Consider the following 24,913-nt stretch of genomic DNA (forward strand, 5'->3'; position numbering starts at 1 on the left):
GTTCATGGCACTGTGGCTGGCTCTGATGTACAGAAGGGCGGGAAAGAAAAGAGTGGACGGGCGATAGTCATTCGGGATTCAATTTTAAGGGGAGCAGATAGGCGGTTCAGCGGTCGAAAACGAGACTCCCAAATGGTATGTTGCCTCCCAGGTGCACAGTTCAGGGATGTCTCAGATCGGCTGCAGAACATTCTGAAGGGGGAGAGTGAACAGCCAGTTGTCATGGTGCAAATAGGCACCAATGATATAGGTAGAAAACAGGATGAGGTCCTACAAGCAGAATTTAGGGAGTTAGGAGCCAAGTTTAAAAAGTTGGACCTCAAAAGGTAGTAATCTCAGGATTGCTACCAGTGCCACGTGCTAGTCAGTGCAGAAGTGAAAGAATAGCCAGGATGAATGCGTGGCTTCAGAGATGGTGCAGGAGGGAGGGGTTCAGATTTTTGGGACATTGGAACTGGTTCTGGGGAAAGTGGGACTATTACAAATTGGATGGTCTACACTTGGGCCGGACTGGAACCAATGTCCTTGGGGGTGCTTTTACTAATGCTGTGGGGGAGGGTTTAAACTAATGTGACAGGGGGATGGGAACCAAATATTGGACAGAAAAGAGATAGTAACGAAAGCCTGTAGGGAACTAGATAATGGAGTCAGTGTGACTACAGGGAATAGTAGTCGGGGAGCAGATGATGAACACAAAGAGACAGGTGGTCTGAGGTGCATTTGTTTTAATGCGAGAAGTGTAGTAGATAAGGCAGATGAGCTTAGAGATTGGATCAGTACCTGGAAGTATGATGTTATTGCTATTACTGAGACTTGGTTGAGGGAAGGGCATGATTGGCAACTAGTTGTCCCAGGATATCGATGTTTCAGGCGGGATAGAGAGGGAGGTAAAAGGGGTGGAGGAGTTGCAATACTGATCAAAGATGATATCACAGGCACACTGAGAGAGGGCCCCATGGAGGACTCGAGCAATGAGGCATTATGGGTAGAAATCAGAAATAGGAAGGATGCTGTAACAATCTACAGGCCTCCCAACAGTGAGCGTGAGATACAGGTACAAATATGTAAACAGATAGTGGAAAGGTGTAGGAGAAACAGGGTGGTGGTGACGGGAGATTTTAATTTTCCCAACATTGACTGGGATTCACTCAGTGTTAGGGGTCAAGATGGAACATAAGGTGTGTCCAGACAGCGAGCGTGCGGGCAAGACAGAGAGACAGGCAGCGAGCGTGCAAGTGAGACAGAGAGACAGGCAGCGAGCGTAAGGTGTGTCCAGGAGGGTTTTCTAGAGCAGTATGTATGTAGTCCAACTCAGGAAGGGGCCATACTGGACCTGGTGCTGGGGAACGAACCCGGCCAGGTGGTTGATATTACAGTAGGGGACTACTTCGGGAATAGCGACCACATTCCATAAGTTTTACAATATTCATGGACAAGGATGGGAGTGGTCCTAAAGGAAGAGTTCTAAACTGGGGGAAGGCCAACTATACCAAGATTCGGCAGGATCTGGAAAATGTAGATTGGGAGAAACTGTTTGAAGGTAAATCCACATTTGATATGTGAGAGGCTTTTAAAGAGAGGTTGATTAGCATGCATGAGAGACATGTTCCTGTGAAAACGAGGAATAGAAAAGGCAAGATTAGGGAACCATGGATGACAGGTGAAATTGAGAGACTAGCCAAGAGGAAAAAAGAAGCATACATGAGGTCTAGGTGACTGAAGACAGACGAAGCTTTGAAAGAACATGGGGAATGTAGAGCAAATCTGAAACGAGGGATTAAGAGGGCTAAGAGAGAACATGAGATATTGCTGGCAAACATCGTTAAGGAAAATCCCAAAGCCTTTTAGTCACATATAAAGAGCAAGAGGATAACTAGAGAAAGGATTGTCCCACTTAAGGACAAAGAAGGAAAGTTATGCACTGAGTCAGAGAAAATGGGTGACATTCTTAACGAGTACTTTGCATCGGTATTCACCAAGGAGAGGGACATGACAGATGTTGAGGTTAGGGATAGATGTGTGCTTACTCTACGTCAAGTTGACACAAGGAAGGAAGAAGTGTCGGGTATCCGAAAAGACGTTAAGGTGGACAAGTCCCCTTGTCCGGATGGGATCTATCCCAGATTTTGAGGGAAGCGAGAGAGGAAATAGCCAGGGCCTTATCAGATATCTTTGCAGCATCCTGAGACACGAGTGATGTCCCAGAGGACTGGAGACTTGCTAAGGTCGTCCCCTTATTTAAGAAGGGTAGCAAGGATAATCCAGGTAATTATCGACTGGTGAGCCTGACATCAGTGGTTGGGAAGCTGCTGGAGAAGATACTGAGGGATAGGATCTATTCCCATTTGGAAGAAAATGGGCTTATCAGTGATATGCGACATGGTTTTGTGCAGGGAAGGTCATGTCTTACCAACTTAATAGAATTCTTTGAGGACGTGACAAAGTTGATTGATGAGGGAAAGGCTGTAGATGTCATACACATGGATTTCAGGAAGGCATTTGATAAGGTTCCCCATGGCAGGCTGATGGACAAAGTGAAGCATGGGGTCCAGGGTGTGCTAGCTCGATGGATAAAAAACTGGTTAGGCAACAGGAGACAGAGAGTAGTAGAAGGGAGCTTCTCAAATTGGAGACCTGTGACTAGTGGTGTTCCACAGGGTTCTGTGCTGGGACCACTGTTGTTTGTGATATATGTAAATGATCTGGAGGAAGGTGTAGGTGGTCTGATCAGCAAGTTTGCAGATGACACTAAGATTGGTGGAGTAGCAGATAGTGAAGGGGACTGTCAGAGATTACAGCAGAATATAGATAGACTGGAGAGTTGGGCAGATAAATGGCAGATGGAGTTCAATCCAGGCAAATGCGAGGTGATGCATTTTGGAAGATCAAATTCAAGGGCGAACTAACCAGTAAATGGAAAGGTCCTAGGGAAAATTGATGAACAGAGAGATCTGGGTGTTCAAGTCCATTGTTCCCTGAAGGTGGCAATGTAGGTTAATAGGGAGGTCAAGAAGGCATACAGCGAGTTTTCCTTCATCGGACGGGGTATTGAGTACAAGGGTTGGCAGGTCATGTTACAGTTGTATAAGACTTTGGTTTGGCCACATTTAGAGTATCGTGTACAGTTCTGGTCACTACATTATCAAAAGGATGTGGACGCTTTGGAGAGGGTGCAGAAGAGGTTCACCAGGATGTTGCCTGGTATGGAGGGTGCTAGTTATGAAGAGAGGTTGAGTAGATTAGATTATTTTCATTAGAAAGACGGAGATTGAGGAGGGACCTGATTGAGGTCTACAAAATCATGAGGGGTAGAGACAGGGTGGATAGCAAGAAGCTTTTTCCCCCAGAGTGGGGGACTCAATTACTCGGGGTCATGAGTTCAAAGTGAGAGGAAGAAAGTTTAAGGGAGATATGCGTGGAAAGTTCTTTACGCAGAGGGTGGTGGGTGCCTGGAACGCTTTGCCAGTGGAGGTGGTGGACGCAGACACGTTAGCGTCTTTTAAGATGTATCTGTACAGGTACATGGATGGGCAGGGAGCAAATGGACACAGACACTTAGAAAATAGATGCCAGGTTTGACACAGGATTTCGACTGGCGCAGGCCTGGAGGGCCGAAGGGCCTGTTCCTGTGCTGTAATTTTCTTTGTTCTATTTCAAAATAACATACAGAGCTATGAGAAAAGGATGGAAGAATGTCACTAAGACAGGACTTGGAGAGTTAGTGGATACATGATAATCCAAATAGCATGGAATTCCGCCACAACCGCCCAAAGAGGATCCCCCTCGTTCTCACACACCACCCCACCAACCTCCGGATACAACGCATCATCCTCCGACACTTCCGCCATTTACAATCCGACCCCACCACCCAAGACATTTTTCCATCCCCACCCCTGTCTGCTTTCCGGAGAGACCACTCTCTCCGTGACTCCCTTGTTCGCTCCACACTGCCCTCCAACCCCACCACACCTGGCACCTTCCCCTCCAACCGCAGGAAATGCTACGCTTGCCCCCACACCTCCTCCCTCACCCCTATCCCAGGCCCCAAGATGACATTCCACATTAAGCAGAGGTTCACCTGCACATCTGCCAATGTGGTATACTGCATCCACTGTACCCGGTGTGGCTTCCTCTACATTGGGGAAACCAAGCGGAGGCTTGGGGACCGCTTTGCAGAACACCTCCGCTCAGTTTGCAACAAACAACTGCACCTCCCAGTCGCAAACCATTTCCACTGCCCCTCCCATTCTCTTGATGACATGTCCATCATGGGCCTCCTGCACTGCCACAATGATGCCACCCGAAGGTTGCAGGAACAGCAACTCATATTCCGCCTGGGAACCCTGCAGCCTAATGGTATCAACGTGGACTTCACCAGTTTCAAAATCTCCCCTTCCCCAAATGCATCCCAAAACCAGCCCAATTCGCCCCCTCCCCCCACTGCACCACACAACAAGCCCAGCTCTTTCCCCCCACCCACTGCATCCCAAAACCAGTCCAAACTGTCTCTGCCTCCCTAACCGGTTCTTCCTCTCACCCATCCCTTCCTCCCACCCCAAGCCGCACCCCCATCTACCTACTAACCTCATCCCACCTCCTTGACCTGTCCGTCTTCCCTGGACTGACCTATCCCCTCCCTACCTCCCCACCTATACTCTCCTCTCCACCTATCTTCTTTACTCTCCATCTTCGGTCCGCCTCCCCCTCTCTCCCTATTTATTCCAGTTCCCTCTCCCCATCCCCCTCTCTGAAGAAGGGTCTAGGCCCGAAACGTCAGCTTTTGTGCTCCTGAGATGCTGCTTGGCCTGCTGTGTTCATCCAGCGTCACATTTTATTATCTTGGCACAATGCTATAACTTAGTTCTCCGTCATGGAACAAAGGGATAATAACAGCATGGATACGGAATTGAGTGAATGACAGGAAACACAAGTAGTTAATGAATATTTTTCAGGTTGGAGAAAGGTCAATATAGAGTTCTCCAAGTGTTAGGGTGGGGACCCTTGCTTTTACTGAATTACATGAATAATGTATTGATGAATTAATGTATTGATGTACTGATGCAAAGGGGACAATTTTTAAATTTAAAGACAAAAAATTAAAAGCATCGTGAAATGAGACACAGATAGAGCAAATAACTTCCAAGGGGCATTGGCAAGTTGGTGAAGTGAGCAGTTAGGTGGCAGATGATGGCAAAGCATTAATAGATGATTCACTTTGGTAGAATAGGGTGGCACGGTGGCTCAGTGGTTAGCACTGCTGCCTCGCAGTGCCAAGGACCCGGGTTCGATCCCATCCTTGGTCAACTGTGCGGAGTTTGCACATTGTCCCCATGTCTGTGTGGGTTTCCTGCAGGTGCTCCAGTTTCCTCCCACAGTCCAAAGGTGTGCAGGCTAGGTGGATTGGCCATGTTAAATTGCCCATACTGTTCAGGGATATGGATCTTATAGGGTGATGGGTCGGTGTCGATGGACTTGTTGGGCCGAAGGGCCAGTTTCCATACTTTAGTGAGTCTCTGACTCTAATATGGGAAAACAATAAATCACGGATACGATTCTTCAGGAGGCACAGGAGGAAAGAAACTTATGTGTGTATATATGTACAAGTCATTGAAGGTGTCAGGACAGGTCGAGAGATGAATAAAGCACATAGTATCATAGGCCTTACCATTAGGGGTCAAAGTGCAAGAGCAAGAAAGTCACAATAAATTTGCACAAGATGAGAAGTCAGCCTTAACTGGAGTACTACATCACAAATACTAGGTGCCACACTTTCAGAAAGCTATGGAGACATCGGGCAAAGTATAGAAAAGATTCACAAAATAGTTCCAGGGATAAGGGACTTCAGTTATGAACTCTTTTCCTTGTAGAAAACAAGATTGAAAAGTCAAACAGAAGTTCTGAGGAAGGGTCACCGGACCCGAAACATTAACTTGGTTTTCTCCTTCACAAACGCTGCCAGACCTGCTGAGCTTTTCCAGCAACTTTGTGTTCCTGATTTATGGCATTTGCAGTTCTTTCAGTTTTCACTAAGGTTGAGAAGCTGTTGGAGCAAATTACTCAACAATCACAAAAGGGCTTGAACAGAGAAGAGGGAGAGCATCATTTTCCATTCTTGGAAGGGCCGAAAACAAGCGAGTGCAGATTTAAAGTCATTGGTTGAAGAAGCAAAGGTAAAAGGAAAGTAAGCCAAAGTTGCCATAGTGCTGTTCTCTCACAACAGACAAGACGACTGGTGACGGTTTAACCCAAGGGTCTGCAGACCTCAAGGTTGAGAAGGCTTTCATGGCACCTGAGCCGGTGCAGGAATTGAACTTGCGCTGCTGGTAGCACTTTGCATCCAAACCAGCCATCCAGTCAACCGCACTCACTGGCCCTAACGAAACAAAAGCAATATAATCTCAAACCTCTTCACAAAGTCAGTGGTTAAAGTCAGTAATGCACTAACCGATGGTTTGGTTCAGGCAGGTTCAAATGAACCATTCAAAACGGGGCAACTGTTAACTGAGAACAAAAAATCTGCAGGGCTACAGGGAAAAGGCTGAGAATGGCACTCCGCGAGCTTCTCATCCAATGAGATGGTGCAGACAGGATAGGTTGAATGATGCCATTCTGTGCTGTTACAATTCAGTGGCTAACCCTGGTATTATCTGGGTAACTCTGTGGAAGCAGTGTGGCAATATCATTGGACTTGTCCTGTAATTGAGAACCCCAGGCAAATGTTCCAAGTACATGGCTTATGGATTTGAACTCAATTAAAATAACATCCAGAATTAAATGCCAGTCTAATGCCAACCATGTAACCCTTGTCGATTGGTGTAAAAACCTATCTGGTTCACCAATGCCTAAACTTTCCAAAAGCAAATGAACTGTTGGCCTATAAAGAGAATAGTATTTGAAAATAGAGAAGTCATACTAAAACCATACAAGGCACTGGTCAGACCATGGACAGAACACAGGGAACAGTCTTGGGCCCCTTATCTAGGGAAAAACATACCAGCACTGGAGGCAATCGAGAGGTGGTTTACTCAGTGATTGGTAGGGAGGGATTTTTGTCTGGGAAGAGGTTGAATAAGGTGGATTTGTAATGATTGGAGTTTGGAAGAATTTCAGGAGGCCTTATTGAAATACAAGTTTCTTAGGGAGCTCGATTGGATAGATATGAAAAGGTTAATTCCGCCTGAGGGAAGAGACAAGGACCAGAAAGCATAATTCCAGAGTAAAGGGGTACCCATTTAAAATGGAGAGGAGGAAGATTTTCTTTCCCCGTCTTTGAGGACAGTGAATCTGTGGAATCCTTTACCATACAAGTTTGTTAAGTTTATTGAAGGCTGAGATAGACAGGTGTTTAACCAGAATCAAGGGTTATGGCGATACGACAGCAAAGTAAGGCAACCAGCATTAATCAGAACAGTCTTAAACTTGATCTGCAGCCTCACAATGTCAGCATTCCTCTCAAAACAAAGTCACAAACACTGCAATCACACTATCTTGTTCATTTAGTTCTTTGAATGTAAAAGAACTTCACAGGAGCACTTTGAAGCACATTTTAAACAGATATGCCTCCTCATCACCAATTCACCAAGAGGAACAAACTTTTTCACCTTACCAAAGCTTTTGAAACTTTTACTAATTCACGTTTCAATCTCCTCCAGTGGAAAAATAGTCTCAGTTTCCTATTAGTCCCAGTATTTTAAGCTTCTCATGATTGGTTTCCCATTTCATTCATCATCTTGGTAGTTCTGCACTGTGTGTAAACACGTTGTGGTTATAAATGTCATTTTGACAAAGGGCAGGCAATACTTGGTGGCCTAAACCAAGCTTTTATATGCATTTTGCATTACTTATTTTTAAGTGCGTTTTTATATTTCCATTTGTAAGAGGAAGTGTAATTAGCTTTTGTTATGGTTTTATCTGTCCACACACACTCTTCTGGAACAATGGATATTTAATCCCCAAGCACATTCTTACATGTATTTCGCTGTTTATCTTTGGAAAGCATGCCCTTTGCCTGGTTTTCACTTCAAAGAGATTGGCACAATCAATTGTCTTAAACTGCATCCACCACCCGCCTGGCTATTCAAACTATTGCTATGTTTTTCTCAAGCCTGCTGCTGTTATTCTTGGTATCTGTGACATCTCAACATTGGCACATTGAGCACAATATATCTTAATAAGTAAAAAATAATGTTATAAATAAAAAGTTCACATTTGGCAAATTGAACACAACTAATTAAAAATTAGAAACCCAAGTCATCTTTTAATTGAGTTATTCGTGCTAGAATTATCCAATTTTAAAAGAAATACATTTAGATTGTTTTGTGCAAACAGGAGAACAGGATTAAATCCACACTGTAAAAAAGAATACCTGTTTACCTGGCAATCTGCTTTGTATCTGCACTTTGACTGTCCCATCACTCTCTATTATTTGATCAGCACCTGTTGAAGTATCCATGCCTTTATCCAAATCATCTCTGGAGGTGGGCCTATAAAGCTTATGCAGCAGATTTTGCTCCCGTTGCCATCCTTTAGCTGATGCACAATTCTTTATTTCTTCACGCACAAGCATCTCAGCCTCCATGCAGTCTTCTGCTGAGATCTTGGAGTTTGTCTCAGGATCAGCCTTGTCACTACCAGAGCATGAATCACAAGACTGAAATTCATTATCAGACAGGTTTTCTTCTTCCATCTGCTCTTCCATGGCTGCAGATAAAGGGTCTTCAATCTGCTCCACAACTTGTTCCTTCAATTCTTCGTGAAGTTGATCCATCAAGCAACGCAGAAATTCTTGGGCATCCTGAAAGAGTGAAATAACAGGAGCTTAATGTAGATAACAAAGTGTGGAGCTGGATGAACACAGCGGGCCAAGCAGCATCTTAGGAGCACAAAAGCTGACGTTTCGGGCCTAGGCCCTGAGGAGCTTAACGTAGTTAACTTTTGGGAAGTCAGAACCACTGTTTAAGTTTACAAGATAGTAGCTTGCTATGGCTTTTGAAAAGTCCATTAGAATTACGACTAAAGATTCATAACATGTGTCCAGGATGCAACTGTGCTCTCAATTTAGTGTGGCTGCAAATCCCCGAGCACTTATACTTGACCTAAAGATTTGCATACAAACCATTTGCGAATAAGTAACCAAGACCAAAGTGATTAAGGCTGAAAACAATGATTGCACAGATGTTGCTGTAAATCACAGAATTGCACAGATGTTGCTGTAAATCACAGAATCCCTACAGTGTGGAACCAGGCCATTCAGCCAATCAAGTCCACATCGACCCTCTGAAGAGCATCCCAACCAAATCCACCCTCTTACCACATCCCTGTAATCCTGCATTTTTCGTGGCTAATCCCCCTAGCCTGCACATCTTTGGACTCTGGGCGGAAGCTGGAGCACCCACAAGAAACCCACAGACACAGGGAGAACGTGTAAACTCCACACAGTCGCCCAAAGCTGGAACTGAACCAGCAGTGCTAACCACTGAACCACTGTGCTGAAACGTAAGCAAGTAGGATGGTTAAAGAGAACGATGGCTTTGCAATAATGTCACCGGATTGGTAATCCAGAGGCCTGGGTCAATGCTTGAGGGATGTGTTCAATTCCCACCTCTGCAGCTGGTGGAAATGAAATTAATAAATCTGTAATATGAAGCTAGCCTCAATATTGGTGGCTATTATATCATCAATTACTGCAAATAAAAGTTGGTTTGCTATTATCCTTTAGGGATTGAAATCCACTTCCCATACCCGTTATGGCCTACACGTGGCTCCAGACGCAAAATGTGGTTGATTCTTAATCACCCTCTGAAACTACTCTAGCAAGCTACTCAGTTCAAGGATATTAGAGATGAACAACAAATAATAGCCCAGCCACTAACATCCACGGCCAATGAATAACAAAAGACACATTCAAGGAAGCATTAGATAATTATTTGGATAGAAATAGCGTACACGATATGGGTGGGCAGGGGGATCTGAATGGCATGAGGTAATGATGCTCACTTGAACAGCTGGTGTGTGGGCATGATGGGTTGAATAGCCCCCTTCTGAGCCAGAACAACTGTAGTAAAAAAAGCTAAATTCTAGAGAACATCATTGAGCAAACCTGGGAACTGGGAAGTTTCAGGTCATACTTTAAATTGGTAGAAGTTTTAGGGGCTATTAGACTGAGTTCTGGATAATACATCACTGACCTGAAACTGGATTAAGCATTAAGACCAGCTAATATTATTCTAATATTATTCAGAATTGAAAACTTCTATCCTAATCTCCATGGCTCAGTTGCTAGATCTTTTTTGCATTTGAAAAGGTTACAAATATCATGGGTTGATAAATGAACATTGTGGGGTAGAAAATTTGATAATCAAAAAATTCCGTGAAAATATTCCTCAGGGATAAAGTTCTCACCTGCTGAGAATATCCCCGAAACATTGGATTCACTGTTTTAATTCCCTGGAACAGGCTGGTAGGCACAACGTAGCTGGGGCTGGAGAAACAGCGAGATGAATGGTAAAGAATAATGTTGCTTGATTTACACCATATTTACAAACATATGCCCCAACATCAATGGCTGCTGAGCTCACATGAATGCAGTTGTCCTATTATACACAACGGCTAAAGAGGTAACTCTATGACAGGAATAACGTGGTTTCACATCAGCGCTGACAGCTCCTCGAATGGCCTTTTTGCTGAAGGACTCTTTACTGAAAGACCAGAAGCTTCAGTGCATCAGTCTCATCCTGGGTGATCAGAAGTAAACCAGATGAGAAGTTTCCATCATTCAGAAGCAAGCCATGAGCAGGATACAACTGGGTAGACCCAAGGAGAAGGGAGTTACACAACTCTCAGCTTTTCCACAAATGAAGGTACTAAAATACATTTTCTGGAATTGTTGGGCCTGGACTGTTGTTAAATTAAATGTAAATTTCAACAAACTTGCACTAGTTTTTCACTTCAACCAAACAAAAATATAAGAATGATCATAGGAACTAGCCGATTCTGCACCAATTGCTGTCTTTGAACCCTTGTATTTACGGAGATGGAAGCCAGAATAAGCACTATTCCCAAACAAATGGAGTGTTTAAAAACAGTAGTAGGCAATAACAACTTTGAAACTTAATTTAACACAAATACAATCATTGTTGATATTGGCAATTGTAAGCAGCTGCATATTTTAGATTTGATGGGTAAGTGGCAGAAATTAAATTTACAGATACAACCAAAAACGTACTTGTGCTTGTGCTTGTGCAGTTCTTCCAACATTTACTGGTCTGCTCAAACCAGCTAGCTTGTCCCACATTATAGTTCATTCCCACTATCTGGCTCCATCATTGAAGGTAATTTTCAAACTCTTTCAAAACTATTTCTGCTTTATTACTTTTCTTGATTCCTTCAACTCACTTAAAAAGACAAACTGTCTCTGACCATGCCTTTTCCAGTCTGCCGAATATCATCTTCCCTTTGGCAGATGCTCCATTAACTGTGGAAGGTATTATAAAATGCAGTATTGTTGTGTGGCTTACCGATTCTTGTGCCATACTTCTGCCATCAACTTCTGGTAACTTTTTGATAGAGCTGGCTTTTTAACTGTTTGCACCATGCCGCCACATTCAAGGAAAAATAAAGTCAACGGTGGGCTGGGGAAGAAAGAGATAAGATGCTTCACATATGATCTTCACCAGGAAAGTCCCAATTTGTTTCTACTCAGCAATGCGTCCCAATCCCATGATCAACACCACAGAGAAAGAGAACATTAGCCATAACAAAGGAACAGCACCTATGATTTCAAGATAATAAAACGTGAGGCTGGATGAACACAGCAGGCCAAGCAGCATCTCAGGAGCACAAAAGCTGACGTTTCGGGCCTAGACCCTTCATCAGAGAGGGGGATGGGGAGAGGGAACTGGAATAAATAGGGAGAGAGGGGGAGGCGGACCGAAGATGGAGAGAAAAGAAGATAGGTGGAGAGAGTATAGGTGGGGAGGTAGGGAGGGGATAGGTCAGTCCAGGGAAGATGGACAGGTCAAGGAGGTGGGATGAGGTTAGTAGGTAGATGGGGGTGCGGCTTGGGGTGGGAGGAAGGGATGGGTGAGAGGAAGAACCGTTTAGGGAGGCAGAGACAGGTTGGACTGGTTTTGGGATGCAGTGGGTGGGGGGGGGGGGAAGAGCTGGGCTGGTTGTGTGGTGCAGTGGGGGGAGGGGACGAACTGGGCTGGTTTAGGGATGCAGTAGGGGAAGGGGAGATTTTGAAACTGGTGAAGTCCACATTGATACCATATGGCTGCAGGGTTCCCAGGCGGAATATGAGTTGCTGTTCCTGCAACCTTCGGGTGGCATCATTGTGGCACTGCAGGAGGCCCATGATGGACATGTCATCTAGAGAATGGGAGGGGGAGTGGAAATGGTTTGCGACTGGGAGGTGCAGTTGTTTGTTGCGAACTGAGCGGAGGTGTTCTGCAAAGCGGTCCCCAAGCCTCCGCTTGGTTTCCCCAATGTAGAGGAAGCCGCACAGGGTACAGTGGATGCAGTATACCACATTGGCAGATGTGCAGGTGAACCTCTGCTTAATGTGGAATGTCATCTTGGGGCCTGGGATAGGGGTCACGGAGAGACCGTGACTCCCTTGTTCGCTTCACACTGCCCTCCAACCCCACCACACCCGGCACCTTCCCCTGCAACCTCAGGAAATGCTACACTTGCCCCCACACCTCCTCCCTCACCCCTATCCCAGGCCCCAAGATGACATTCCACATTAAGCAGAGGTTCACCTGCACATCTGCCAATGTGGTATACTGCATCCACTGTACCCTGTGCGGCTTCCTCTACATTGGGGAAACCAAGCGGAGGCTTGGGGACCGCTTTGCAGAACACCTCCGCTCAGTTCGCAACAAACAACTGCACCTCCCAGTCGCAAACCATTTCCACTCCCCCTCCCATTCTCTAGATGACATGTCCATCATGGGCCTCCTGCAGTGCCACAATGATGCCACCCGAAGGTTGCAGGAACAGCAACTCATATTCCGCCTGGGAACCCTGCAGCCATATGGTATCAATGTGGACTTCACCAGTTTCAAAATCTCCCCTTCCCCTACTGCATCCCTAAACCAGCCCAGTTCGTCCCCTCCCCCCACTGCACCACACAACCAGCCCAGCTCTTCCCCCCCCCCCCACCCACTGCATCCCAAAACCAGTCCAACCTGTCTCTGCCTCCCTAAACGGTTCTTCCTCTCACCCATCCCTTCCTCCCACCCCAAGCCGCACCCCCATCTACCTACTAACCTCATCCCACCTCCTTGACCTGTCCATCTTCCCTGGACTGACCTAACCCCTCCCTACCTCCCCACCTATACTCTCCTCTCCACCTATCTTCTTTTCTCTCCATCTTCGGTTCGCCTCCCCCTCTCTCCCTATTTATTCCAGTTCCCTCTCCCCATCCCCCTCTCTGAAGAAGGGTCTAGGCCCGAAACGTCAACTTTTGTGCTCCCGAGATGCTGCTTGGCCTGCTGTGTTCATCCAGCCTCACATTTTATTATCTTGGAATTCTCCAGCATCTGCAGTTCCCATTATCTCCAGCACCTATGATTTCTCCACTAAGCCACACATCATTTAGTCCTCGACATATCCCTTTCCTGTCACTGAGTTAACACTGTTGTCTCTCCACACTAGTGCTATTGTAGGAGCACCACCATTACAAGGACTCCTGCAGTGTAAGGAGAAGGCTGAACATCTCCTCAGAGCAACAAGGAATGGCCAACCAATGCTGCCAAACCACTAGTCACCCATAGCCAAAGCACAAATAAATATTCAGCTGGAAAATCAATTGACATGTCATGAATTGGGTACAGGACAAAGCTCAGATATAGGGGTACACCACTGACCATCTACAAATGATCAATAAGATAATGGCTGATCACACTGTGGTCTCAATTCCACTTACCTATCTGCTCATTGTAACGTTTGACTCGCACATTTGACAATAATCTCATCTAAAGATGTCTTTAATTAATTCAATGACCCCAACTTCCTCTTCTTTTTTGGGAAAGAGAATTCACATTCCAAAGAATGTTAGGAAAAAAACAAATTCTCATTGCCGCTTTTAAAAGGGGATGCCCGTACTCCCTAGGAGGAAACAGCCTCCTGGCTTCTATTAAGTCTGACGTTTCATGGTCATTATTTCAGTCTCCTCAACCCCAATGGGAGTAAAACCCAAACCATTAAACATTTTCTAAGGTTAACCTTCCATTCCAGGAATGAATTAAGTGAATGTTCTTTGAACTGTTTCTAATATAATTATACAATTTTTAAGTAAGGAGACTAAAGCTATACACAGCACTTTGATGCCATCTCACTGATGCCCAGTACAGCTGCAGCAAAACTTACTTTTATATTCCATTCTCGAGAACCAGAGAACATAGTTGCGTATTACTTATTTTGTAAAAGGCTTCAAGGTGAGGAAAAGCTGTCACACAGCAACTGGTCTAGGCGTGAAAAACACTGAAGGTCTGGTGGGGGCAAGTTCAATTGAGGCATTGAAGAGGGCTTGAGATGATTACTTAATTAGAAACAATATGCCAGGCTATGGGAAAAAGGGAGACGTTTGGCATGAAGTCAACGTGCTAGAAAGACAATGGGCTGCATGACATTCTTCTACACAGTAACAAGTCTGTGATTCCAATTCCCTGTAGGAGACCATTTCTCTCATTCTGCAGAGTTTTGCAATCTCTCTCATTTAAATAATATACTTCTTTCCTATTCTTTCACCCAAACTGAACATTTTCCCACATTATACTCTTCTGTCAACTTTGTCCACTCACAACACAGGTCCATTTGCAGATTCTCTACCACCTCTTGGCAGCCAATGATCCTATCAATTTTGTTAACATGAGCACATTTAGGTACCATTCAGTACATTCATCACAGTCATTGATATCGATTAAAAATACTCAAAAGGCGCGATACTGATGCCAGTGGCACTCTGCTAGTTACTTTGCCAATATGAGAAATAGCCATTAATGACTCACCTCTGCAACCCATTAGCTAACCAATCCTTTATCCATGCTATTGTCTCCTACACAAATGTCTCAGAGAAGAAATTCCTCCTTATCTCAGTCTTAAGCTGGTGCCCCTTAATTATGAGACAATGCTCTCTGGTCCTGGACTCTCTCATTAGAGGAAATATCCTCACAGCAATTACCCCGTCAAGCTCCTTAAGAATACTGCATGGTTCAATAAGGTCACCTCTCATTCTTCTAAATTCCAACGAGTGAAGGCCCAACTGGTTAACCTTAGATCATACGACAATCACTTCCTTCCTTCTCTTTATCCACAAAATCACAAATTTGCCTATCCACACCAGAAAACAACCAAAACTCAACATCCGCAGACAAAAATTGCATATTCTCAATTTTTAAACAAGCTCTGCGCTCACGAATTTCATCATTTGCAGGGATTCTCCGGGATGGTTACGGAGGAATGACTGTTTATTGCTTTAATCTTTGTAATCACCTGTAATGTGGTACCTTATGAAGTGTCTAAATTTATCAAATAGTTATATTTCCCCCCACAAAAGCAACGCGAGAATTTAATCTTCCATTTCTCGGGGGTGAAATTCTTGTACAGTTCTTTTGGAGATGACCAGGGACAACAGGTTTGATCGACTGTAAAAATGACAAACTGAGCCTAGCCGTCTCCTATCAGACGTCCACACACTTTCTCAGCCTTATTGATCAGGGGTTGTGATCTCATCTGACTTTCCTCTACATAGGTCAACAGAATTGCTTGTAGTGCCTCTAACTGACACAAAAACTTTGGACAGCATAGCCTGGGATTGAAGCAATGAACAGCCAGTTCTTAACAACTCAGCTTGTCATTGACATTTAGCAATGCAGGAAACAGGTTAGGGTCTTCGAAATGTATGAAAGGAAGATACAGTACTTTGAGTACAGCAAAGAAACGTTGAGCTACATTTGCATAATCAGTTTGCATTCTATAATATTTGTAATGGTTCTCAGAAAGCTTGTCAGAAGTTCATCTTACCAGTTAGAAAGAGCTTGAAGAGCTGCATTCATATAACAAGTATTTCCTATGTTTTTCAATCCAGTGAGACCTGGAAGGACAGCATACAAAAGTTCGAAAAATTCAAACTTTTATAAGGAAATTGTGTTCAGAATGTTACTTACAAAGCAGCACACTTTCACCATCATCGCTCACTTCTTTTAAAAAGGCTGTCCCAACTCAAGGGCTTTTACACAGAGGAAATGGAACAATAGTGGGAATAAAAGGTAGTAGAGGTCCAAAGAGGGAATTTACAGCAACAACTTTTAATGATCAAACCTCTTGTCTTCATGTTGTCATATTCTGCATCTAGGTCATGTCCCACTAGCGTATAAGGAGCTTTCAGCATCTGATTACAGGGAGATGGGTCCTACAATAAAACACACACAAGGGCACATAAATAAAGATAAGAACAATTTGATGTATGAGAGAGCCAATGGCCAGTCGATTGTAATCATGAAGAGCACAAATTACAGAAAATAATTGTACAATCGCTACATCACATTCTGAGTGACTAAAGACGTGGCCTCAATGTCCCAGTTATTAAAGACAAATGTAACTCTGCAATAATATCCAACTTACAGTCAGTAGATCTTAATCTTGCTGCATTCTATTGGAGAAACTAGTTAGTGTATGAGTAGTAGCCATTCAATTTCAATACAAGTGGTTTTAAGACTCACCAATTTCTGAGTCTGACTGACAAGCTTGTGTGCAGGCAACACATTTAATCTCCTCTGATGCATTCCCTACAAATGCCCAGGAAGTGACTTCAATTCATAATTTCAGCGTGACAAATGGTTCAAAGCACAAATTGTACTTGCCGCAAATAGCCCTTTTGTAGTAGCTGAAAAGAGTATTATCTGGAGTTCATGCACTTGTAGTAAAATCGGCAATATCTGGCTCTTTCATACCTGTGGTATTATTTGAATGGAGCCTTACCTGGTGTTCATGCACCTGTGGTATTCTCCCACGTTGCACTATTGGTGGAGGTCCAAGTTTCCGCTCCAGAAACACCTCCTTTCCACATGCATAACACCATACTCTCAAGGTGGTAAGATTAACAGTGAGATTGTGGTTAGTTTCCTGAAAATAAAAAAAAATGTAATTCACAAGAAAAATCAGATTCTATTTGAACAGGCCAAGGCTAAACACTTGCACTTCATATTCTTTTGCAACTAACTTGTGACTGGTGAGAGGGCACGTTTTGCCAACTAAAAGTGTGCACATGAACTCTTTGCACAGTAATGTCTACATATAAAAAAGGGAGCTCTTCCCTAGTTAATGTCAGAATTCACCATCAACTATTTCTGGGCTTCTTCTAAACTTCATTTTCTTTTGCAGCAGGAACACTGATCTCCCACAAGGTGGCACATGCATTCTAGAAACTGGTTTGTATCTTATTTTATTTGCCCCAAACAGGCTCCCCGGATACATTCACTTAATGCATCGTGCATTTCCCCATGTCACAGGAAGAGAAGGTCTGCACTGATATCACTCAGTTACAAATAGCTTAACTTGCACAGGAGCATCAGCTGTATACATAAAACGCCCTCAACTGCATCTTTCACGTTTCCCACACCGCAGCCCTCACAACCCCTCCCCGCAATAACAACAAGGACAGAATTCCCCTTGTCCTCACGTATCACCCCATCAACCTCCACATTCAATGCATCATTCTCAGCCACTTCCACCACCTGCAATATGACCCCACTATTAAGGGTATATTTGCCTCCCCACCCTTATCTGCCTTCCAGAGGGACCGCTCTCTTTGCGACTCCCTCATCCGTTCCGCACTCCCCATTAGCCCCACCACCCCTGGCACTTTTGCCTGCAACCGCTGGAAGTGCTACACCAGCCCCTACACCTCACCCCTCACCTTCATCCTAGGCCCCAAGAAAACCCTACACATTAAACAGATGTTCACCAAGGTGACAAATGACAACACCTCCCAGTTGCGAATCACTTCAAATCCCCCTCCCACTCCATGTCCATCCTGGGCCTCCTGCAGTGCCACAGCAATGCCATCCGAAGGCTGAAGGAACAGCACCTCATATTCCGCTTGGGAACCCTGCAGCCTAATGGTCTCAATGTGGACATCACAAGCCTCAAAATCTCCCACCCTCAACCTCATCCCAAGATCAGCCCATCTCATCCCCGTCTCCTTGACCTGTCTATCTTTTCTCCCACCTATCCGCTCCTCCCACCTCACTAACCAACCCCTACCCCAACTTCCTACCTACTAGCCTCATCCCTGCCTCCTTGACCTGTCCATATTCCCTCCCACCTACCTGTCCCTCCCTCCTCACTGACTAACCTCCATCCCAACTCCCTACCTACACTCACCTCTACTGGCTTCACCCCACCTCCTTGACCTGTCCGCCTTCCCTCCAATTTCTATCATTGCCTCTCCCTCTCTGTATTATTTCACAGCCCCTTTTCCCTCCCCCATTTCCGAAGAAGGGTCCGGACCCAAAACGTCAGCTTTCCTGCTCCTCTGCCTGGCCTGCTCTGTTCGTCCAGCTCTACACCTCGTTATCTCGGACTCCAGCATTGGCAGTTCCTACTGTCTCTAGCTGCATACATCTTCTAGTTTGAAAAACCACATGTCACTAACATGCACAAAGCTGGACAAATATGGTCACAGGGTACAGTAGGAAATGGCAGAGGAAGAAGGAGAAATCAACAGAGGGGCTATTCTGGAAAAAGATTTGGTTGAACAGTTCCTACTTCTTCACAGCGTGCCTGGTTTAAACAGCAAAAACTGTTGGTAAGCTGCAACGTCACAGACATCGGGTTTCTTTCTCAAAGACAGAAAAACATTAAAATGGTGAGCAACACTACAGTGACGGAAAGAGTGAAGGTAGGAGAATCTTTCTTAAGGGTAACTGCAACCAACATGAAAATGTAATCAACTAAGTCCTCACATCTGAAGACTGTGCACTGATTGCTACTGGAAAATTAGACAAACGTCATGGTAGGACTAAGTTATAGAATAAGCCTTCAGACAACAGCTTTTATAATATTTTATTTGCAAGGCCATTTGTAATAAAATAAGAAGAATCACTGAAAATAACTGTTGCATCCATAAATTACATCCAGGTGGAAAAGACTTCACCACCACAAACCAGTGGAACTGTGTGGAAGGAAAAACCATTCCCTCGTTCATTATTGTGTTATTATCTATCTTGTAGAATACATGCAAGCTGTCCCAAACACAACTCCTTGAGTAGGAGATAATTAGATTAATACTGCCACTTTTAGGTGAAGACACCAATTCGGCCCCCACAAATCACCCAACCCCATTCTCCAGACAGCAGACACCACCTACACCCATCACGCACCACTTTAAATGATCAACCAGCCAACTGCAAGTTAGTGATCATTGTGGACTTACAAGCCAGTGACAATCACAATCTTGAGACAAGTAGGGGAGAAAAATTAGTGATTCACCTGTGTCATCACAGTTCAATAGGAATCTGTTTTTAGTGTTATCCTTAATGCCATAATGGAAACTTTCTGGGTTTTTAAAATCAATGAATAACGAGATGATCTTTTAGCCAACCATTTGCAGCATCCAGACAATAAAAATTATGGATTTCTAAAACTTTGAAGAAAGAGTGATCATTAAGCTTTGGCAGCTGTCTATTGAATACTGGTCCATCCTCTCTTCTTGCTATTCTCAAAGTTGGAACACACATTGTTATATAGAGAACAGAGAGAAAATACAATGTGGAAAGCCTGACAGTAAGTATTACACTCTGCAATTTTTTTCTGATAATGCTCCTGAAGAAGCCAGGAGATGTTTTGGCATTTATGTCAATTTTACTTGATCAAAAGGCATTTTAAAGAATGGGCGTCAAACGAGCATGACAAGGATAAGAAGAATAAAAGGGGGACAAGAGATACAGTAACAATTTCTACTGTGTAGTGCACGTTTAATGTAATGAAACATCAAGCCGCTTCACAGGTACTCCATAAAATTAAGTATGACAGAGAGATATATAAGGAGATATCTCACCAACATTTGGTCATCTGGCCCAAGAGGTAGGATAAGTGCCTCAAAGGAAGGAAGCAATGTAAAATGGCACAGCAGCCTAAGGTGGGGGCTAAACACCATGGAGATAGGTAGTTGAAGACACAATCACCAGTGGTGGAGAATTAAAACTGGGCATACACAAGAGGGCCATATTAGACCAGCGCAGATATCTGAGAGGGCTGAGACCTTGAAAGTGATTAGAGACATGCAGAGACTGAGACCATGGAAATATTTGAAAAATGAGAATGAGAACTTTAAAATCAAAATATCATTGGACTGATTGGTAAAGGCTAATGATCGCTTTAGAAAGAATGTTTTTGAGTGAACAGACAATATGGTTAGTGTAAAACACCAAAGGTGGAGGAGAGGTGGGGTGAACAGAAATAAGAACAGTGAATACGCACTGGAGAAAGTCATAAACAGCATTGAGACATTTGTAAGTAAGGACTTTCGGAACCCAAGGAATGGGTAATAAGGGAGCAAGTCTGGTAAAAGAACTGCAGTGGTAGGCTGATCATTCCTAGTCAGGACTGTAACCATTCAAAAGTGGTTAAAGCAAATCAATTTGATTCCATTTGTAATATTTTAAAGGGGGTATTGCCAACTGTCTTGTAAAGTTGGAACGAACTTTGGTTAGGCCTCAGCTGGGATATTGCACTTCAGGAAAGACATAAAGGCTTTAAAGATTACATAAGAGATTTATCAGAATGTTACTGATAACAAAGGATACGATTTCAAGGAGAGGTTGGAAAAGCAGGCAAAGTATTCATCAGAAATGTTGTTATGGTGATTTCAGTGCTTCATGATGTTGAGGTTCACAATAGATAAAGAAACATTATTTCCTTTTCCAATAAAGAGGTCACAGATTTAAAACTGTTTATGAAAAAAATTCAAGTTTTTAAAGAGATCATCTATACTTCCCACTGCATAGGGAAGGCAATGAACACAATCAAAAACCCCTCTCACCCTGGTTATACTCTCCTCCACCCTCTTCCGTCGGGCAGAAGGTATCAAAAAGATTTCATACATGTATGAACAGCTTCTTTCCCACTTTGTCTGACTTCTGAATGGGCGTCTTTAATGCTAATGTTGAGATTTCTCTGCACCTTCTCAGCAGCTGTAATATTGTATTCTGCATTCTGTTCTGTTACCCTGCTGCACATGTACATACGACCTGCCTTAAAGCATGTAAAACATCAGTTTTCACAGACCTTGATACACGTGGCAGTAACAAATCAAAATTAATCAAATCATCCTCTACCTCTTCCAAAAACAAAAACACAGAAGTTGTTAGGATCTGTAAACCTGAGCTAATAAATGAAACATATAAAACAATTTTTAAAAAAGGATGGATTCATGATTGGAGAAGTTCAAGGGTAATGGACAAGAAGCAGGAAAATGGAGCTAAGCCTAACTGCCCTTTATCCAATTTTTTTTAAAAAAGGTCAAAGTTTTAAGCTTCCACTACCTTCCCAGGCAGTGCATTCCAGGTTCACATCATCCTGAGGGATGCCCCTGCCCCAATCCCAAAACTATACAATCACTGAATCCCTACAGTGTAGAAGCATTCAGCTCGAGTCCACACCGATTCTCCAAAGAGCAAACCCTACACTATCCCTGTAACCCTGCAGTTCCCATGGCTAATCCACCTAACTTGCACTTCCCTGGGTACTATGGGCAGTCAATCCACCTAGACTGCACATTTTTGGACTGTGGGAGGAAACTGGTGCAGTCAGCGGACACAGGGAGAACGTGCAAACTCACTTGTGCTATGAGGCAGTGGTGCTAACTACTGAGCCAACATGCCACCAATCTGTCCCTTTGTGACTGACCCCTCAAACAAAGAGAACAACTGCTCTTTATTCACCTGGTCCATACACCTCATAATCTTATGCATCTCAATCATGTCAGGCCCAATCAATCTTCTCTGCTCTAAGAGAAACAATCCAACCCTATCCACTCTCTCCTTATAGCTCATCTTCTTCATCCCAGGCAACATCCTGGTGAATCTGCTCTGTACTTCCTCTATTGCTATCACATCCTTCCTGCAGTGAGGTGACCAGGCTGCATGCAATACTCCAGCTGTAGCCTAACAAACACACTGTGCAACTCCAACTTTACCTCCTGGCTCTTATACTGTATGCCATGACTAATTACCCCAAGATCCCTCTGTCCTTCTTAGCTACCGAGTGTCCTGCCATTCATTAAATACTCATTCACCTTGCTTCTTGTTCCAAAGTACATGAGGGTTAAATACCACCTGCCAGTGTTCTGCACATCTGACCAGCCCATCTATATCTTCCTATTAAACATTCTACCAATCTTGCTATTGTCAGCTAACTTGCTTAATATTCCCCCTACATTTCTATCGATGTACATAACAAACAAGAGTTCCAAGTGCTGATCCTGTAATACACTGTTGGACACAGGCCTCCAGTCAAATGAACTACCCTTTTTGAGTTTTATTACTAAGCCAGTTTCTGATCCATTTCACCAGGTTTCCCTGAATTCCATGTGCTTTAGCCTTCTCAATCAGTCTCCCATTCGGGACCTTGTCAAAAGCTTTGCTAAAATCCACATAAACTACAATCAACTGAACTTTCCCACCTCCAGACACTTGATCACATTTTCGTACAATTCTGACAAGTTTGTTTGGCATGACCCACCTTTGCCAAAACCATGCTGACCACCCTTAATTAGCCTACGCCTTTCTAATTGGATATGAATTCTCTCTTTCAGAATTTTCTCCAATAGTTTCCCTATCATTGACATGAGACTCACTGGTCTGTACTTTCTTGAATCATCCCTACTCTTCTTGAAAAGTGCAACTGCATTAGTCGCCCTCCAGTTCTCAGGCACATCCCCCGTAGCCAGAGAGGAATTAAAAAATTTGTGTCAGAACTCCTGCCATTTCCTGCCTCATCATCCACAGTGACCTGGAATACAATTCATCCATGTTAGAGGATTTGTCTATTCTTAACCCCAACAGAGCCTTCAACACCTCCCCATTTCCTATATCAAACTGTGCAAATTCCTTGTAGTCCCCCTTCATGAATTCCACACTCACGTTCTCCTTTTTCAAAGTCGAGACTGACGAGATGCATTCCTTTAAAACCCTTCCAATATCCTGAGGCTTTACACACAGGTTTCCCTATCGGTGCCTACTGTTTCCCTGGTTAACCTCTTCCCTTTAACGAATTTATAAAATGTCTTAGGATTCTCCTTAATCCTGTTCACAAGTGCTTTTTTATGTGAGCATCACTAGTTTAGCTAAGTTATTGCCGGTTCTTAACTACCATGGAGAATGCAGCAGAGAGCTGCTTTGAGCTCCAGTCATGTGGTGTAAGTACAACTGCAATGTCAATATTATAGAGTCATGACAAAAGGTGGCTTAAAAACTTTTGGAAAAAATAATATCATCAATATATGAATGATACCACACATTTGTGGTGCATTCCAAAAACTGATGACCTATTTACTTTCTGCTTCATATGCCCTCTCAGATGAACATAAAATATCCCAAGGCACTCTTCTGAAAAACAACCAGGGCATTTTTAGTGGCTTCTTGATCGATATTTAGATTAACTAGTCATTTGTCACGTATGGGAGCTTATTGTGCATTAATTACTTGCAACACTTACTACATCACTACACTGACTACATTTTAACAAGTGCTCAATTGGCTGTAAGGTGCTTTGAGATGTTTGAAGGTTGTGAAATACTCCGTAGTAGTGCAAGTCTGTCTTCTTTATTCATAAAAGCAAAGCTCCATGCCTACCTGCGAATGAATGGTACTGTGATCAGAGTGGGATTCTCCACAACCAACATAGGAACAGCCATTCTGTTAACAAAGAAAAGAAACTCAGAATGAGAACAAATAATTTTCAACAACATACAGATGCATAACACCCACAGATCGCATAAAATCTTACCTCCAGACACGCCCATAGGTTAGGCCCTCCAACTTTACAGTCTTGACAAGTACCCTACACAGAGACAGAAAGAGAATATAGATATTTCTGTAGAAAGGCAAGAACATAAAAGTGCATCCCTTGGGCTAATGTTAGAAGTGAGGGCACACATACAATGAAATATACAGCAAGTGTAATTAATTCAACTCATATTCGATGGGCTACAAAAATTGGGGGTCCTTATTTCCTCTCTTCCTGTAATTTCCAGGATTTTGACAGACATGTTTGGAATCCTTACTGTATATTTTCCATGGTGATCCATATAGTCCTGAACCAGAACATGGCTTACTCAATTTGCTCTTTTACAAAGTGATCCCAAAATTGTTTTTTTGGAGGTGGACAATATGAAGGTTTCTCCAGGCAGATCACTGGGAATCAATGCAGTACAGGAGTACTACACTGTTGGGCTACTGTCTTTTAAAGGAGACATTAAACTTAAGCCGCTCTGATTGGTATATATGATGGCAATGGTTCCATTCGAATAACAAACTTATCTCTCTCCAACATTTGTCCCTTTTCTTGCACTACACAGATCTGATTATTGTTATATTGCTTTTTGTCAGGCTTTATGTGCAAATTCCCAACTGTTTTCCCTACATTATAGGAGTGACTATATAGTATTTCACTGCAATATTTGCAGTTTGCAATATTCTGAGGTTGCAAATGATGCTATCTTTGTCTCAATTGTCTCACTCCATCAGAAGTGTTTAAAACTGTTTAGATCTGTGGATCTACACTGTAATAGCAAACTCAATTTTAAAACAGGGTTAACCTGTTAAACTACCAAGACGTAGTATTGCAGAACACTTTTTTTTCAAACATTAGATTCTCATTCATATTAAAGCCGAATGCGGCTCTG

General features: G+C 43.5%; 1 protein-coding gene across 1 annotated transcript in view; it reads right to left on the minus strand.

Annotated features, from left to right (window-relative positions):
- usp33 (ubiquitin specific peptidase 33) overlaps positions 1-24,913 on the minus strand; it is a 92,901-nt gene that overhangs the window by 56,350 nt on the left and 11,638 nt on the right. Inside the window, exons 3-10 of the mRNA XM_048539432.2 lie at positions 24,016-24,069; positions 23,862-23,924; positions 16,987-17,130; positions 16,327-16,417; positions 16,030-16,099; positions 11,517-11,630; positions 10,402-10,480; positions 8,374-8,794 (exon numbers count right to left, since the gene is read on the minus strand). Coding sequence (XP_048395389.1) covers positions 8,374-8,794; positions 10,402-10,480; positions 11,517-11,630; positions 16,030-16,099; positions 16,327-16,417; positions 16,987-17,130; positions 23,862-23,924; positions 24,016-24,069 — 1,036 coding nt within the window. The remainder of the gene's footprint in view (positions 1-8,373; positions 8,795-10,401; positions 10,481-11,516; positions 11,631-16,029; positions 16,100-16,326; positions 16,418-16,986; positions 17,131-23,861; positions 23,925-24,015; positions 24,070-24,913) is intronic.

Source organism: Stegostoma tigrinum, chromosome 8, assembly GCF_030684315.1.
Source record: "Stegostoma tigrinum isolate sSteTig4 chromosome 8, sSteTig4.hap1, whole genome shotgun sequence".
Classification (NCBI taxonomy): domain Eukaryota; kingdom Metazoa; phylum Chordata; class Chondrichthyes; order Orectolobiformes; family Stegostomatidae; genus Stegostoma; species Stegostoma tigrinum.